This window comes from Melozone crissalis, unplaced genomic scaffold (genome assembly GCF_028551555.1).
Source record: "Melozone crissalis strain CALT ecotype California unplaced genomic scaffold, PUWL_Pcris_2 ptg000034l_1, whole genome shotgun sequence".
NCBI classification, from domain to species: Eukaryota; Metazoa; Chordata; class Aves; order Passeriformes; family Passerellidae; genus Melozone; species Melozone crissalis.
This window is the reverse complement of record NW_026535812.1, coordinates 17,200,170-17,217,081: the sequence shown is the minus strand read 5'-3', so window position 1 is coordinate 17,217,081 and position 16,912 is coordinate 17,200,170. Positions and strand designations below refer to the sequence as shown.

General features: G+C 58.4%; 3 protein-coding genes across 4 annotated transcripts in view; all 3 read right to left on the bottom strand.

Moving 5' to 3' along the window:
* Positions 1 to 706: 706 nt before the first annotated feature.
* Positions 707 to 3,810, bottom strand: LOC128941099 (intestinal-type alkaline phosphatase-like). Its single transcript, XM_054283030.1, has 11 exons — positions 3,747 to 3,810; positions 3,109 to 3,225; positions 2,882 to 2,997; positions 2,495 to 2,669; positions 2,178 to 2,350; positions 1,955 to 2,089; positions 1,794 to 1,866; positions 1,578 to 1,710; positions 1,292 to 1,485; positions 1,058 to 1,168; positions 707 to 969 (listed from the first exon to the last, which is right to left on the bottom strand). The coding sequence occupies exons 1-11, from the start codon at positions 3,808 to 3,810 to the stop codon at positions 707 to 709; spliced, it is 1,554 nt and encodes a 517-aa protein (XP_054139005.1).
* Positions 3,811 to 4,543: 733 nt separating this feature from the next.
* Positions 4,544 to 8,616, bottom strand: LOC128941098 (intestinal-type alkaline phosphatase-like). Its single transcript, XM_054283029.1, has 12 exons — positions 8,552 to 8,616; positions 7,714 to 7,772; positions 7,071 to 7,187; positions 6,792 to 6,907; positions 6,543 to 6,717; positions 6,271 to 6,443; positions 6,066 to 6,200; positions 5,917 to 5,986; positions 5,667 to 5,805; positions 5,365 to 5,573; positions 5,107 to 5,223; positions 4,544 to 4,830 (listed from the first exon to the last, which is right to left on the bottom strand). The coding sequence occupies exons 1-12, from the start codon at positions 8,614 to 8,616 to the stop codon at positions 4,544 to 4,546; spliced, it is 1,662 nt and encodes a 553-aa protein (XP_054139004.1).
* A 569-nt stretch (positions 8,617 to 9,185) lies between these two features.
* The window catches only part of DIS3L2 (DIS3 like 3'-5' exoribonuclease 2), a 180,633-nt gene continuing 172,906 nt past the window's right edge, over positions 9,186 to 16,912 (bottom strand). For both annotated transcript variants that reach the window (XM_054282520.1, XM_054282521.1), the window contains 5 exons: positions 13,767 to 13,914; positions 13,532 to 13,662; positions 13,205 to 13,309; positions 12,431 to 12,532; positions 9,186 to 9,713 (listed from right to left, as the gene is read on the bottom strand). In XM_054282520.1, the coding sequence (XP_054138495.1) occupies positions 9,615 to 9,713; positions 12,431 to 12,532; positions 13,205 to 13,309; positions 13,532 to 13,662; positions 13,767 to 13,914 (585 nt within the window). In that variant the 3' untranslated portion in view covers positions 9,186 to 9,614. The remainder of the gene's footprint in view (positions 9,714 to 12,430; positions 12,533 to 13,204; positions 13,310 to 13,531; positions 13,663 to 13,766; positions 13,915 to 16,912) is intronic.

The window sequence follows — 16,912 nt, the reverse complement described above, 5'->3', positions numbered from 1 at the left end:
GGCCAGGAGCTGGGCTTGGCTGCATCAGCAGGTCCTGGGCTCAGGGTACAGAGCTCAACCCTGAACGATCACCCCACATTCTCCTGTTGTTCCTGTGGACCCTACAATAATAAATTAGTGTGTCCCTCATGACTTCCAGGGCATCAGAGTGAAAAACACACTCAATCCCAAAATTCTAGGAAAAGCTGCTGCCAGGCAGCTTACAGTCAAGGCAGGTCGAGGACTTCACAGTCTCCAAGGGGCTGCCCCATGCCAAAAGCCTCCCCTGCATGGTGCCCTCCCCATGCCAGCCCCTGTCCACGCACCAGCCCTGCCCGGGGGGGCACAGCGGCGCAGCCGGGCCGGGCGATGCCGGCCTGCCTGGGAGTGCAGGCACACGGACACTGCTGTATTTTCCACTGCTGTTTCTGGTCAATAAAGCGCTGGATATGCTGGGTGGCTGCCAGGGGCCATGGCCAGGGGATGGGAGCAGTGGGCAGCACCCCCAGCCCTGCCCACATGGCACAGGCACCCCCACTCCATGAACACGCCTGTCCCACCAGAGTCACACTGCGTGTTTATTTAACCCCCCACTGCCCGGGATTCGGTGTCCCCATGGCTGCTGCACCCAGAGCTGCGATGCTTCAGAAAGCTGCCTGCAGGTGCCACACCGTGGGGAGGGAGGGGAACGTGAGTGTGTCCCGTGGGGTGCCCTAGGGACGCGGCATCAGCGGAAGAGGGGCAGAAGGAGGGCAGGCAGGAGCAGGGCCAGGGGGCTGCCGCGGATGCCGGGGCCGGAGTTCCGCTGGCGGCAGTCAGTGTAGGGCTCGATGCAGGCGGCGTAGGCCATGGCATGGGCTACATAGGTCTGCTCCTGCACCCCGTGGAAGAGGTGGGCCATGGGGCCCTTGGCCAGGATGGCCACGTCCTCACCACCGTGGGTCTCTGACTCCAGTGGCACAGCTGCCTGTGGCTGGTAATCAAAGTGCACTGTGGAGGGGAGAGAAGAAGGTGAGGGGGGGCAAGGATGGCCCCCAGCCCCACCCCACCACCCAAGCCATGGCCTCTGTGTCCTCACTGGCTGTTTCTGGGTCCACGTTAGGCCGGTCAGGGCCAGGGTATCCTGGCCCATTCCCGTAGAGGATCGATGTGTAGTTCTTCCCGTCACTGGCTTCCGTCGGCGCCAGACCTGGAGAAGGGGCAGTGGAGGAGAAGAAGGAGGAGGATCAGCCAAGGAACACCCATATCACCCCTCTGGCCACAGTCAGGGTGGCACAGGGCTGGCAGTACCCAGGAGAGGGGAAAGCCCCACCGAAGATGGAGGAGCCACGCAGGGTGTAGCCCCCAAAGGTGAAGACATGTGAGTGGTCAGCAGTGACGATGGTGAGGGTGTCAGCCTCATCTGTCATGGTGCCTGCCCGCTCGATGGCCCAGTCAAACTCCACTGCCTCCGTCAGTGCCTTGTGGGGTGAACCTTCGTGGTGGCCACGGTCGATTCTCCCACCTGCAGATGGGCACCCACGATGGGCTGGGGACCTCCTACCCCTACCCTACAGCCCCCTCTCACTGGCCCCAGGGACCTGAGCCCCAACTTATCTTCCACAAAGAGGTAGAAGCCATTTGGGTTCCTGCTCAGGACGGTGATGGCTGCCTCTGTCATCTCACTGAGTGATGGGTCCAGGGTGGTGTTACGCACCAGGTTGTACTTTGTGTCCACAGGTTCAAAGAGACCTGTAAGGGAATGTGTTGGGGACAGCATCAGTGCCTGAGTGTCCCAGTGCCTCTTGGGTCCTGGCACAGGGGTCATTTCTTACCCATCAAATAATTCACGTTGGGGTCGGCAGCAGCTGCCAGCATCTCTGTCCTGTTCCAGACATAGCGGGCACCCTGTGGGCAGATCCACCCGGGGGTCAGTGGGTGCCTGTCCCTGTGCCAGGGGCAGTGGGCAGAGGAGCGTCCCTGACGCGTCACGCACCGGCCGTGCCTGCAGCCACATGTCGATGAGGTTGTTGCCATCCTCGCGTATCCCATTCTGGCTGCTGTCGGCGGGGTACTCAGGGTCCGGTGTCCCCGCGGGGGTCATGTATTTCCGACCACCACCCAGGATCACCTGGAGGGGATGAGGTGGACAAAGTGTTGTTAGTGGGGGTGCCCTGAGAGGGCTCTGTCCCTGCTCTCCTCCAGTGTGCGGCGCTCACGTTGATGTCGACGTTGTGGACCAGCTGCCAGGCGATGTCCGTGCAGCCCTGCTGTCGCGCCTCCTGGGGCATGCTGGCGTCTGCGTACCAGTCCCGGTTCACCACGTGTGCGTAGGTTCCCGAGGGTGATGCGTGCTGCACCCGTGTCGTGGTCACGATGCCCACTGCCTTCCCTGCCAAACCCCGCTCATCAGGCCCCACCGAGGGCAACACAGGGTCCCACCACCAAGCTATGGGATCCCCACTGCAGGGGAAAGCCCCCGGTGTGGCACCCCTTGTTCCCCCAGGGCTCCCCCCAGCCCTGCATCCCCCGTTACCAGCTTTGCGGGCTCGCTCCATCACTGAGATCACCTCGTTGCCAAATGTGGTGCTGCACTCTCCGTAGCGGGCGGCCGCGCTCACCCCTATGGTCTTGTAGTTGCCCTTCACCCCACAGAGATAGGCTGTGCCTGTCCCTGCGCTGTCAGGGACATGTCTGTCCACATTGTAGGTCTGCCAAGGACAGAGGGAGGTGTCTCCAGTAGGGTGTCCTAGCAGCACCCCCTGCCACACTCCTTCACTCACACATGAACACATGTGGGATGGGGAGGGGTCCCAAACACAACATATGTGCAGCTCTGGGCTGCCAGGGCTGCACATATGGGATAACCATGGCCCCATGCCCAGGATCACCATGGCCCCATTTCCAGCAGGCTGGAATTTACCTTAGACAGAGCCATGTAGGGGAAAGCATCCAGAGCAAGAGGGGTCTCAGGGCCGAGCTTCCCCTGCTGCTGCCCCTTAAGGATGCGGGTGGCTGTGATGGTGGAGACCCCGAATCCTGGGCAGAGAGAGGGTCCTAGTCACCTCTGGACCAGGTGCCCTGCACACATCCCACTCAACAGAGTACTGGCCATGTCGGCCTGCTTGCGGGGGTGCCAGCTGGACTCACCATCCCCAAGGAAAATGATGAGGTTTTTGGCTTCGCGTATCCTGGGCTGGATATTGAAGGAGGCATCAATGGCTGCAGCTGCCTGCTTGTACCAGAAGGATGGATTCTCCTCCTCCGCTGGGACAGTGCAAACACCCATCAGTCCCAGCACAACAGCACCTGCATCCCTGGGGCACCCCTGAGGGGTACCCAGAGCCCAGGGATACTTGTTCCCTGAGCACTCCCATGCTGGGGCCTCCTCTCACATGCACCAGGTGGTTTGGGGCTGTTTGGGACGGGGGGAGACCGTGCAGGCTTGCACTGACTGCCTGGCCCCAGGGCCCTGGGGCAGGGAACAAGGGGGAACAGCAAAACCTGACATGATGGTGAGGGGGACAGAGCCAAACCCATGGGAGGGAGCAGTGACTGAGGATACAGGCACTTCCCCCAGACCAGCCCCCAGCACAGAAGCAAGTGAAAATCTGGGGGAAAAGTGGTGCCCAAGAAGGGCAGGAGTGACGAAGCCCCATTGATTCTTTTTCAGCTGGGCAGCCCCAGCTCCCCTCCCCAGGCCCTCCTTGTGGCCAGCCTGGCTGACACCCTGCTTCCCTGGGCACCCACCGCAGCCAGCTGGGCCCCAGCCCCGTCCTTGTCCCCACCTGGAATGACAGCGGTGCCGAGCCCTGCGCAGAGGCAGAGGCTGAGGGATGCCAGGAGCTGCATGTTGAGATCTGACAGGCCAACGCTGCTGGCAGTGTCTGTAAATCCAGCAGCTGTGGGAGGGACTTTGGACAGGGATCAGCCCCAGCAGGGTGTGTGGAGGTGTGTGTCACCACATCTCTGCCGAGTGCAAAGGCCGCGTCCTGGGCTCAGCTCACCTCCTTGGCACAAGGCCCTGTGCCTGCTGGGCACACATGGGCTTGGGGCACAGACAGATGCAGGGACAAGAGGAAGTGCAGTGATAGCATTAAATCCTGCCCTGGGCACCCTGGCTCTGCTGCCAGGCAGGGCAATGCCCTGTCCCAGGCCACCATGGGCAGCTCTCAGCTGGGATAACGGTGGGGATGGGGAGCACCTGGGGTCACTCGTGCACTGAGCACCCTGCTCTCTTCCCAGGCTTTCATGGGCAATAAATCCATGGATGTGGACTACAACTCTGCTCCTTGCTCACCCCTTGATAGGAATGTACCAACCCTTGTGTACAGTGCTCCAACCAGGCAAAGCTGGGCAGGACATTGCCTCTCCTCACCCGCATTTCATCACCTCCTGCACCCCAGTGCCTGTAGTGCTGGTGCCAGGGGAAAGCCAGGAGGCACAGCCAGCTGGGGAGGCAGTCACAGGGCAGCACCTCAGGAGGCGACGGCCACTGAGAACTTTTGCAGGGCAGATGGAGACAAACAACCTGTGTTTATTGCATCCCTTGGTCCTGCCCACAGTGGGACTCAGCCAGAGCCTCTCAGCCCCTCCCTGTGAGGGCAGCCATGCAGAGGGCCAGGAGGGCCAGCAGGGGCTGTGGGGAGCACCGCGGGCCATGGGAGGCCCTGCGGGCTGCCCTGCACCCGGGCTCTGTGGCATAGGGCTCGAGGCAGGCGGCGTAGGCCATGGCGTGGGCGATGTAGTGCTGCTCCTGCACCCCGTGGAACAGGTGGGCCATGGGGCCCTGGGCCAGCACCACCACGTCTTCCCCACTGTGAGTCTCTGTCTCCAGGGGCACAGCTGCCTGCTGTCTGTAGTCCTTGTCCTCTGCACGGGGAAGAGGAGAAATGAGGCTGGGGTCTGTCTTGCTGACATGTCACGGGGCTGGGGGACAGCTCCCATCACTCCTGCACCAGCCTGATTTCTGCAGTGGGGTGACTCCTGAGCCTTACAGTGGCACCAGGACCCTGTGTGGCATCCATGGCCATGCCAGTGTGATACTGTCCCCAGCCACTGTGTGCCTCCACCCAATCCCCATCAGACTCACTGGGAATCTGTCCCCAGCCACCCCATGGGTCTGCCACCTCCCCAGCAGACTGGTACCTGCAGCAGAGAGGCTGGCAGCTGGACGGGCCCCATCACGGATGCTGTAGCCAGGACCGTTGCCATAGAGGATGCTGGTGTAGGCTCGCTTGTCCTTGGCTTTCTTGGGGGCCAGCCCTGGCACAGGGAGGGACATTGTCACCCCCTGTCCCAGCTGGGTACCCTCCCCAGCTCCCTGCCTGGGCAAGCTCAACCTCCCTTTGGAGCAACAGGGTGAGGTGGAAAGAGGGATGCTCACTGCCCCTCTCCAGGACCCACCAAAGATGGAATTGCCCCGTGGTGTGCTGCCCCCAAAAGTGAAGACATGAGAGTGATCGGCCGTCACCACGGTCAGGGTGTCAGCAGGGGACGTGAGCTCTCCTGCCCGTGCCACCGCCCGGTCCAGCATCACGGCCTCCATCAGTGCCTGCTTGGCTCGGCCACTGTGGTGGCCATGGTCGATTCTGCCACCTGCACGGGGAATGTGGCTGTCACCCTCTCCCTGGTCCCCTTGCATGGCCATCTACCCCCAGGACCTACATCCCACCTCAGCCCCAGCCACACTGCCCGCCTGGAGCTACTCATCTTCCACAAAGAGGAAGAAGCCCTTGGGGTTCCTGCGCAGGATGCGGATGGCCTTTTCCGTCATCTCCACGATGGAGGGGTCTGTGGATGTGTTGCGGTTCAGCTCATACTTCATGTCCTTGGGCTCGAAGAGGCCTGGGGGAGGAGGGTGAGGGGGTCCATGCCAGGCTGCTTTGTGCCTCTGTTGACATGTCCAGAGAGGGGAGGAAGAAGCATTGCCACTGGTGCAGCCAGTGATGCTCCTACCCATAAGGTGGCTCACAGAGTCGTCTTTGACCGCATCCAGGCCCTTCTTGTCCCAGACATAGTGGGCACCCTGCCAACAAGAGCAGAACCAGTGCCAATGACACACACCCTGTGCCCAGGGTTCCATCTCCTCTTCCCCCACACACTACCTGCTTGGCACTCAGCCACTCAGCAATCAAGTCCCGACCGTCCTTCCTGGTGCCATTTTGATCCGGGTCCTCTGGATACTCGGGGTCTGGAGTCTGCCTGGGGGTCATGTACATCCTCCCGCCGCCCAGGATCACCTGTGGGGAGCTCAGCAGACCCTCCCAGTGTTCCATGGCCCCTCCCTCCCGCTCCCGCTCCCCAGCTCACGTTGATGTCAGTGTTGTGCACCAGTTGGTAGGCGATGTCCTTGCAGCCGTCCTGCAGGGCCTCCCTGGGCATGTTGGCGTCAGCGTACCAGCTCCGGCTGGCCGAGTGCGCGTAGGCTGCCCCGGGGGACGCGTGCTGCACCCGCGTGGTCGTCACGATGCCCACAGACTTGCCTGCAGTGTGGCCAAGGGTTTACAGGGAGCCCATCCAGCCCTGCACGGCACTGGATGGCCGTGCCCGGCTTTCCAACAGGGTTTCCTGCTGTCCCATACCTGCCAGCCTGGCCCGGTGCAGGACAGAGTCCACCTCGTTGCCAAAGGTGGTGTGGCATTTCCCATAGACGGCTGCCCCGCTCAGGCCCAGGGTCTTGGCGTTGGCCTTCACCCCACAGAGGTAGGCGGTGCCCGTGCCAGCGCTGTCGGGCACCTGCCGGTCGATGGTGTAGGTCTGGAAGCAAGATGGGTGCAGTGGGGTTTCAAGCAGGGGCAGCAGGAGTGTCCCCCCAGCCCTGCCCCACTCACCTTGGCCAGGGCCACGTGGGGAAAGGTCTCCATGGCCAAGACGCTCTCCTCGCCCGAGCCACCGGCCAGCTGCCCCTTGTAGATCCGAGCTGCTGACATGGTGGACAGCCCCATGCCTGTGGCCATGTCTGAGTCACTGGGGGGCAGGGGGCCGGACCAGGGACAGCCCTGCCCTCCCCAGGCACTGCCTGAGGGCTTGCCCCAGCCCCATCTTCTCATCAGCCACATCCCCTGGCTGTTGGGGAGCCGCAGGGCCTGGCAGTGACCCGGGGCACTCACCGTCACCCATGAAGAGGATGATGTTTTTGGCCCGCTGTGCTGCTGGCTGCAAGGCCAGGGCCAACTCTAGCCTCCTCCTGGCACCTTTATTCCAGTAGCCCGGGGTCTTCTCAGCATCTGGAGGTGAGAGCAGAGCTGGGAGCCTCCAGGTGCACCCCTGGGATGTCCAGCACGCTCATCTCTACCCAAGGTGAATTTAGCTGCTGTAAGCCCACCCCATGGAGGACCAGGAAGCCCCAGGAGATCAGCATGACTTTTACAGACCAGCATTGCTCAGAAACTACCTGCAGAAAGGAAACTGAGGCACAGTTTGGCAGGGAAGTCGCTTGTACCGCTTGGCAGAGTGGATGAGGAGCCTGAGGATCAGCCCCAGCGAGTGTGCAATGGCTGGGTAACCACGGCTGGCTGTGGCTATTGGGCCACTTTATCCAAAGTCAGGAATGGGGGTTGGGAGCAGCAGGGACAGGGCAGAGGGGGAGCAGGGCCTGCTCTGGGGGGAAGCTGAGACCAACCCATTCAAAGGTTGTGGTATCAGAGCACCCTGAGGTGGCAGTGAGGGTTCCCATTTGCTGGCGTCCCAAGGGGAGGTGACATGGTCCCTGGAGATCCCTCAGGAAGTGACAACAGCCCCAGCATCCCCCACCAGAGGTTCTTACCCCACTGTCCCACACGTGTCCTGTCACCAGAGGCTGCAGCGGCGAGCTGGGCGAGGAGGCAGAGGAGAAGGCAGAGGAGAAGGCAGGTTCCAGAGGAAAGCGGCCGCCCCATGCTGCCCACCCCGGCTCCTCCTGGAATGCTGCCCTAGTCCAGGCCCAGGGACAGCCCTTTATGGCTCTTCCCTGTCCCGTGAGATGATGAGCTGATAACATTCACCGGCTATCTCCCAGCCCTCTCAGGGCCCTCCCAATGCCAGCGCCCCACCCTGGGGCCATCCCTGCCCCCACCAGCAAGGCAGGACCTCCAGCCTGTCCCTGAGGACCAGGGCACCTCTGGGCCCCAGCTCCCATGGGGGCGGCTGCTGGGGGACCCTGGGGAGTGGGAGGGAGAGCACAGGGCAAAGGGCTGTTTTTGCAGACAGGTTGAGCTGGGCCAGGCTGGATTTGTCTGGTTTCTCCTGAGACAAACCCGAGGAGGGGGACACTGGGCTGAGGGGTAGGGAGTGGACATCTTGGTTTTGGTGTCAGTGTCCTCTGGTCCCCGCTCCCAGCAGTGTTACACGCTGCCTACCAGCTCCTGGGACAGCTGGTGCCTGACATGCTGGGCGCCCTGGGGCAGCCCATGCCAGCACACTGCACAGTGGGGCACCTGCTGTGGGCAGGAACAGCCCCTGTCACCAGCATCAGGTGACATCACCCCTGATTGCACCAAGCCATCTGGAAGGACACTGCATGAGCACAAGTCCTGGGGACTACAGGTGTCATTGATGGCTTCACCAGCTCCTAGGAAGTGTGCTGTGCCCAGCCCTGATCCCCCATCCTGACCCAGGCAGTTGAGGTTTGGCCAGCTCCCGGCTCCCGCAGATGGCTGATGCGCTGGTGCTGGCCATGGCTGTCACCACTGATGGGGCAGAGGGATGCAGGGCACCCTCCCTGCCTGGCAGAATGGATCCATTCCTTCTTGCCAGATGTCAATCCCTTCACCAGCCACTTCTTGTGATGGTGTGGAGGCTGCCAGAGCAGCCCATGCCCCCAACACATGCTCAGAGTGTGGGTGGGGGGCATGGGGACAGAGCAGGCAGAGGTGGCTGGAGATGGCAGAGGTCAGTTGGTCAGTGAGGCACTGGATGCAAGGACCTGGTGCCACAGGGTTCCTGAGCAGAGTTAGGCTGGAGGCCAAGGTGTGAGGGACTGGAGCAGACACACAGGGACTCCTGATGAAGTCAGAGGGACTGAGGGAATACCTGCAGGATCAGGAGCTGGGAACACCTGCCCTGATATCACATCTTCTGGCCAAGCATATCTGAGGCTGGGACAGGCAGTGAGGCCAAATTCCATAATGCCTGGGAAGTGGCAGGCACGGGAAGGCAGGGGGCTGCCCAGAGGTGAATTACTGCTGGGAACAGAGAGGGCACAAAATAAAACCTGCACGAGCTCCACACACAGCTGCTGACCCGGCTTTTATTACATGACACACAACCCTGCAAGAAACCCTCCTGCACGGCCCCATGGCTGCATCCCCCTGTGTCCACATCCCACCTGGGATGGTGGAGCCAGCCCCTCTCTGCTCCTGGGGACACATATCCCCTCTCTCAGCCCTCACCACGGGCACTGAAGCTGCAGATGGACACCACTGCCTTAAAAAAAACATTAAGAAAGCATCATGCTAAAAATACCCAAGAGTAGAAATGTTCTGCCTGGGGCAGGCTCAAGCCCTGAGTCCTGCTCCCAGGCGGAGTTAAAATCCAAACCAGAAATAAAACCACAATGGTTTTAAAACTCAAAACCCCAAAGTCCTTGTGGGTCCCTTCTGCCTCCAGCAGGTGCTGGAGCGGGGCCTGGGAGGTGAAGGAGCATCAGCAGTGGGGAGCACACAGAGCCAGGGCTCTCACTTGTCCAAGCTTGGCCTCTTGAGCAGGGCAGTGTACTTGAGGGGGCCACCATCTGCCGTCAGCACCACCTCCACCAGCGTGAAAATGGTGATCACCTTCATCAAGGGAGAGAGAGAAAAGAGGGTTTTCAGGCAGCCTGGAATCACACCAAGATTTGCTTAAAGCTGCGTTGGCTTTTGCTGCCTCCATCAGCGCACCCATGAGGAACCAAGGAATAGGGCAGGATGGATTCAGACAGCTCTGCTGGGGTCCAGGATGTTCCTAGGGCTGGAGACGGCATCCTCAAGGGCAACACCACAAACTCTGACACCAACCAGGGCATCCAGACCAACCTGAATGAGCCTCCCAAAACATCCTCACTTATCCCAGCATGATCAGGCCCCACTCTTGCTCTCCACAGTCTGGGAAGAATTGTGGGCATCTGTGCCCTTGGCTTTGGGTCCCAATTTCCCCTCAAGGCCACCCGTGCCTCCCCTCTCCAGCCACAGAATCACATCACCCCTTAATGGAGCTTGGCCAAGAGCCAAGGCTGAGCTGTGCTGAGAATTTCCACATGACATTGAGCATTTCATCAGCATCCCACAAGGAAGGAACAATCTGCCTGTGCTCCCACAGGGAGAGGAGACCCAGAAAGGGAGCTCAAAGATAAGAGAGATGCAAGGGAACGAAGACCCCAGAAAATCAACCCCTCCTGTTCAGGAACTGCACTGCTGCTGCCCTCTCCCTGCTCCTCCGAGCCCAGCTCTTCCTGTGATTGATGGATTAGAAAGTATTGATCTGGTCTGTCCTTGAGGCACAGTTAAGGGGCTGGCTGGGACACTGGGAAGGGCTGTCCTGGGGTCATGCACAGGCATTTGGGGACTTTGCTTGCTGGAGCCAGTTCTCTGTGCTGTAGCAGGGCTCACTGGGGCCATCTGCTCAGGGCTGGCCCCACCAGAAGCAGGCTCAGAGGTACTGGTGTAACCTTGTCCAACCCTTCTCAGCTCATCCAGCACCAGCTGCTCCAGATTCATCATTCAGAACAGGAAAATCTCATTGAGACTTAAATGTACCAAAGTGGCCAGTGGGGAGCAACCTTCAGGAAAATCCTATCACAACTGGCTGCCAGAGAGCTGTGAATTACTGAGCATCAGCTCCTGGCTGCCCCAGCTAGCTGCAGTGCAGGGGCTGGTGTTCAGGGGAAAGCCACCACATATGGGGGAGTCAAACTGGGAGAATCAGGAATCTCCCTTGCAATCCTGCATTATCTCTTTGCTGAACTGCTGTGAAACAGCACAATTTCACATCAAATCCTCTGAGTCTTAGATACACTTCTTACTCCACCCCTGAGTGATGTCCAGTGAGGCCCTGGTCATCTCCTGGAGATCAGAGAGAAATGGGGGCAACATCTGCCCTCTATAGCAGGGCCAAACAAACAGCCAGACCCCAGCACACCTCCTCACTAACAGCCTTCCCTGATGCTCCCACTGCCTGGCCAGGCTCAGCTAAATCAGGAAGCAGAGACCAAGGGCTGGGGGCAGCTGGGGAGCTGGGGTGCTGTGAGGTGTCCAGGTGACATCTACCAGAGTTCAGCATGGCTCACAGGAATCTGGCTCATCCCAGGGCTAGAGATTTATAAACTCAAGGATATGCTGGCTTGGAGGACAGCTCAGAGTCTGATCCCATGGGAGAACTCCAGTGTTTTCTTAGGAGGTGTGGAAGGTTTGTGGAGGAGTTTCCTCTACCAACTGTTTTCTTAACCAAAATGGGCCCTGCTCATGCTGGGACATCATTTTTCATCAGTTCCCTGCTAGGGTGTAAGTGATCCCTGCTCCTGTAGGAAAGGGGGAACTGAGGCCACTCCAGGCTGCATCCTCAGGGCTTCTCTGAGCCAAGCTGAGAGAGGAAAGCTCAGCTTCAAAGGGAGGGAAGCCTGCAGAAATGTTTGCAGAGCCAGATCCAGCTCTGATCACAACATCCACCCTGGGAAGGGAAGGACTCTCCAGCACATGCATCACCCCAGCTGGGAGGGTCAGCCCACTCTGTGTCAGGAAACCTGAGCGGGCACGGATGGGATGTGCTGGACTTGGATGGAATTAGGGCTCAAGTGCAGAGCCCCTGGAGCAGTGCAGGGAGAGGCTGGGATTCAGCCCTTCAGGCAGAGATAGCAGCAGTCAACACAGCTGGGGTTTTACAGCCATGCCAGACAAAAGCTGGCAAAGAAGCACCACTTAATCAAGCCAGACAAATGTGATTGCTCCCTTTGATTGAGTTACCAAGTTAATAGATGACAGGGACACAAGAGAGAGATTTCTAGATGCTGTTAAGCCTTTTGAGACTGCATCTCAGGAAGTCTGATTTAAAAAATTTCTCCTAATTGAGGCTAAACCCTGTCACAGGGATGGAAACCCCAAGAAAAAGCCATGTCAGGGGCAAAGAGTGCCAGGATGGGGGAAGGGTCTAGATAAGAGCTGCCTTAAGGCTGATCTTACTTAGCATCTTAATTCATGATCTGGAAGGAGGAAGTAAACAGCATGTTAATTCAATTCCTGTAAAAACCTGAACTGGGAGACAGGGCACACAGCAGGCAGGGCAAAGACTGAAGGCTGTGGAGGGGTCAGATTGTGAGGGCAGTGATGGGACTGGAATGGATGACACAGCAGGCTGAGGTTGAAGCTGGGCTCACTGGGAAGGGGACACAGCAGGACTGACACCCTGCGAGGCAAGTCCTGCCTCCCAGGGTGAGACCTGTCCCTGCAGACATCACAGCACCCACATGTTGCCCACAGCCTCCCTGGTGTTGTGAGCCTGTCCCATGCTGTGGAGGTCTTACCTGGGGCACAGATTCCCCCTCCAGCTCCTCTGGTTCCCACAGGAGTGTCAGCTCTGGCTTCTTCCCTGCCTTCTGGTAGCGGAAGTCCACCAAGGGCAGCGCCTGCAGGCAGGGACAGTGTTGGGAATGTGCCCCCCCAGCTCTCCTCCAGCTCCCCTGTGGATGGGGCTGAGGCTGCCTCTGCCCAGCACAGCCCAGCTGCCTCTGCAGCTCTTCAGCAACTGGGATGCAGCAGCCTGTGAGCCTGAGCCTAGCACGTAAATCAGGGGCTGCTGTCATACACCACCAGCCCATATATCATGCTCTATGTCCTGTTAAAGATGTCATTGCCAGACATATAACCAGGTTATTAAGAGAGGATGCTGTCACCAAGTGCAGGTGCTGGCCCACAGCACTGCTGTCACAGCCCCAGATAAACCACCTGATTAAATGAAATGAAAACCAGCCTTGCTCCCTGTCCTCGCTTCAGATCCACACTTATCTCTGTTCCCCTGAATCTGGCTTTATTCACTTTTACCCAGCATGTCACAGGGAGAAGCTGGTCCCCAGAGACTGGGCTGATCCAGACCCCCAGTCCCTTGTGCCTGCCTGGGCTGAGGGATGGAAGGCAAAGTCCAGGAAGGTTCCCTCCCCTCTGGCTGGCCCAGCTAGGGCACAGCTCTGCCTGTTGCAGGGCTGGCACAAAAGGGCACCAGGACAGCCGCTGCCTGCAGTGATGCCAGGCTGCTCTGGCAAGGCAGGATTGGCACTGTCTCACACTGGTGAGGTACTTACATTGCAGTAGATGCGCTTCTGGACTCCAAACTTCAGCACCAGGACATCAAAGGCCTTGCTCAGGACACCCATGACCATGGCTTCTGACTCCAGAGGACCACATTCCTGTCAAGAGACAGAGCTGTCACTACACAGCAGATCTCATTCAGCAATCCCCAAGACAGTGTCTCAAGGTCCTGGGATCCAGCAGTGGTGGTTGCTGAGAGTGTCCTCTCACTGTTTGCTTTTCCTAAAGACAAGTGGGCAGAGACAGCCCCTGCCCATGTAGGCTGGGCCTTCACAGGGAAATCCACAGATGCCTTGGGAGACAAGAGCCTTGGGTCTTACCCTGACAAAGACAGAGAAGAAAAGGTCAGCACTGAGCTCCTGCACCCTCTTGGAAGCCATCTTCCGGTCATTGCAGTGATCGGCCTGTTTCTGGATGGCCTCCTTCTCCATCGTGATGGGGGATCTGGCACCTGCAAAGGGAACAAGTGACAATAACATGCCCATGCTCCCTCCTGCTCCAGAGCCATGCATGGCCCCTGTCCCTGTTGCAGCCCGTGCAGGGGAGCACACGCACCGAGCGAGGCGGAGAGCAGGCGGTGCACGACGATGTCGGCGTAGCGGCGGATGGGGGACGTGAAGTGGGTGTAGAACGGCACGTTCAGGGCATAGTGGTGAAAGAGCCTCTCGTCATCCAGGACGCCGGTGCAGAAGTAGAGCGCCATCTGAAACGGGAAGAAACCAGGCAAGGCTGTGAGCAGGGGTGGTGCCACGAGGCTGGAGGGGTCTGGCTCTGTGAGACAATGGCCCTCCTGTCTGCTGATGGTCCTTCACCTGTGGCTCAGTTTGGGCTGCACAGGCACTACAGAAACTGAGCACAGAATAAAAGGGGCAAAGCCACTGCCAGGAGCTGCTGGCTGCCAGCTGTCCCTGCCTGGCCCCAAGGACTGCATCAACTTTCACATCACCCATGGGTCTAAGCAGCCTCCTGCTTCTGTTCAGGCCCTAGGGCTCATTTGCCTTCCTCTCATCTTCCAGGGGAGAGCCCAGGTTGTTCTGTGCCCACATCAGATGCTCTTTGGTTCTGGGTCTGGCTGCAGGCTTTACACACACACTGTGCATGCTTGGAGAGCACTGGGGGCAGGTATGAGTGGCTTCCAAGGAGGAGAGAGAGCCCTGCTGTCATCCCTGCTGCTCCATCCCACCATGACAGCTGGGGAGCTGAGCAGCTGAACCGCCCATCTAAACCAACACCAGGGCAACAGCAGCACCACTGCTCAGCAGCCTCTTCAGCAGGAACTGCTCCTGTGTCACCCCTGTTATCCCACAGGTTACAGCTTTTATTTTTACATCTGTGAAACACCAGCTCTTGGGGCTGGGAAAACACTGGGGGCTGGGCCCAGGCGGGGAGGGGAGGCTATGCAGGTCAGGGGGGTGGCGGCGGGGTCACGGCACAGTGGCGATTGAATGAACTCATTTAAAAATAAGAGCAAGTGATTTAAAAAAAACAGGAGTAGCCAGCTCTGATTACAGAGCCGTCCTGGGATCCTTGGTTTGGGCAGCTGTATCCTCCACTCTCCAGGCCAGTGGTGCAGCCAGCTCCTGCTGAGCAGCAACGCACTGATCCGGGCAAGTAAATAGAGCAGGTTAAAAAAAGCAGCATCAGTCCCAGCCTTATTATGAGACCCAAGAGCTGGGATAGGAGCTGTAGTGGCTGCCAATTTCCACAACCCAGAATTAAATTGTTTCTGATGGACTCCACGAAGTATGGTCTCCACTCAATTAGCTCAGCTCCCACAGAATGAAGCTGGGCAGGGAGACACGCCGAGCTCCAGAGGCTGCTGTGGGGGAGGATGAGTGCCCTTGTGCTGACAGGCAGCACAGAATCACAGGGAGCTTCCAGCCACTTGTGCCAGGCTTCTGGGCAGAAGGCAGGAAGGTCCCTACAATGCCAGGCAGGCAGAAAGCAGAGCACCAGTCAAAATCCCTGCTCTGAGAAAGACAATGGGAAGAGCCCATCCCTGCCCTATGCCTAGCAGTGTTTTGAGTTATACCCCACCTTGTTTAAAGTCAGAAAAGATGCTGAAGGTCCTGTGCTGCTTGCTGTTGTCTTCATTGATATACTGGGGCCACTGTGGGGTCCAGCACCATTCTGGACACCCTTTTGGCAGCCCATGGCTCTCACTGACATTTGCAGCAGCTTAAGTATCCCAGCAAAAATACTGCCCTAGGCCATGCAAGGGCTGCAGCCTGCAGGGAGCCCAGTCCAGTGTGTATCTGACACCCACCCTCACCACTGTGACAGCACAACCCAGTGACATCAGCCTGGCATGAAGCAGATGTTTTCTCATTAACAGATTTGACTCACAAGAGGTCTCAAATCCCCAGAGTTTGCTGCAATCCCCGGAGAACTGCGAGGAGCCTGGAAATAAATCAGCCCCAGCCAACCAGGGGCAGCTTTGCTTTCATGGACAGATTGAATCCCCGAGTGACTGAGCCCCTGAAAAATGGTGTGTCACTGCTCCTTCATCTGTTACAGGGCTCCTGGCATGCCAATCCAGGCATTCCCTCAGGCACACACATTACCAGTTGCTTCCCATCTCCCTCCTCCTCCCAGAGGCTGATGTCTTGACCACCAGCACTCAGTGAAGAGGAAAGACACAGGCTTGGCACAACCAGGGGTTAAACCTGTGGACAGGTTGTTTAGGCTGATTTAGCTGCAGCCTTGTCCCTGAAGCATCAGCTTTATCACTGGGAGCTGTGACATGTGCAGGGACACAGGTGACTCCTCAGTGCCCTGACCAGACGGTCTCGCTGCACCATCTGCCAGAGCAATGGCCCAGCCCTCACCACCAGCCTGGGCCCCTCAGTGCCTGTGCTCTGCAGCTGCCACCACTCAAATCTGTCCTCCCCCCCATGAGGGACCACGACATCCAGCAGGATGGGGCTGATTCTTCCATCTGCTCTCATGCTGGTGGCAGACAGTAAAAAATTACTCCTCTCAGGGAAAGCTCCTTCCTCCTGGAAGCTGTTTGCCCCCTTCCAAGTGTTTTGCCTATCATGGGAGTGTGCCAGGCAGCAGGTTTGCCACGTATGGGTGGACTGAACAGCACACCTGAACACACAGGACCTTTGTCTTCTGATGATGGAATGAGCCTAATTCCTGCCAAAATCATGTCTTGTGGAATATCTCCTTTAAAAGTGCCTCTTTCTCTGTCTGGTATCTGCTCTGCAGAAGACTTCATCCCCAAAACCTTGACAGCTCTTTCATGTAATGAAATCTAACATATTCACAAGGCTAAATCTTAATGAGAGCCACTGTGTGGTATCTGAAATCACTCCCACTGCTTCTCCAACCACAGTCTCAGGAGACTATAACAGCAAGATCTTAGCAAGTCCATGGGTCCCCAAAAGCCCATCTCCTCCTTGGTGCCACTGCAGAACTTTTTCCTTGCTCATCCATCCTGGCCAGCAGCCAGGCTTGCTCCACATGCTGCTACTGGCAAAGCCAGGCTTGTGCCACAGTCAGCAGGACTAGAGAGGGAATCAAAGGAACTCATGTCACCAGTGCACCTTCCACCAGAAAAGGAGGATGTGACAGAAGGGACAGGATAACCCAAAGCAGGATACAGGATCTGGGACAACACATCCAGCTCCAGAGGACACTTCCTGCCCTTTACAATGCAGCCCTCCTGAGCTGGACCCATGTGAGAGGATGATTTA

Excerpts from the sequence above, each read along its gene's own strand:
- LOC128941099 (XM_054283030.1), bottom strand. The coding sequence starts at position 3,810 with ATGCAGCTCCTGGCATCCCTCAGCCTCTGCCTCTGCGCAGGGCTCGGC. Across the intron at positions 2,090-2,177 it reads TCCACAACGTCGACATCAAC|GTGATCCTGGGTGGTGGTCG; the intron begins GTGAGCGCCGCA and ends CATCCCCTCCAG. Across the intron at positions 1,169-1,291 it reads GCGTGGCTCCTCCATCTTCG|GTCTGGCGCCGACGGAAGCC; the intron begins GTGGGGCTTTCC and ends CCCCTTCTCCAG.
- LOC128941098 (XM_054283029.1), bottom strand. The coding sequence starts at position 8,616 with ATGGCCAGCACCAGCGCATCAGCCATCTGCGGGAGCCGGGAGCTGGCC. Across the intron at positions 6,444-6,542 it reads GCACCGGGCCAGGCTGGCAG|GCAAGTCTGTGGGCATCGTG; the intron begins GTATGGGACAGC and ends GCCACACTGCAG. Across the intron at positions 5,987-6,065 it reads AGTGGCTGAGTGCCAAGCAG|GGTGCCCACTATGTCTGGGA; the intron begins GTAGTGTGTGGG and ends TCTTGTTGGCAG.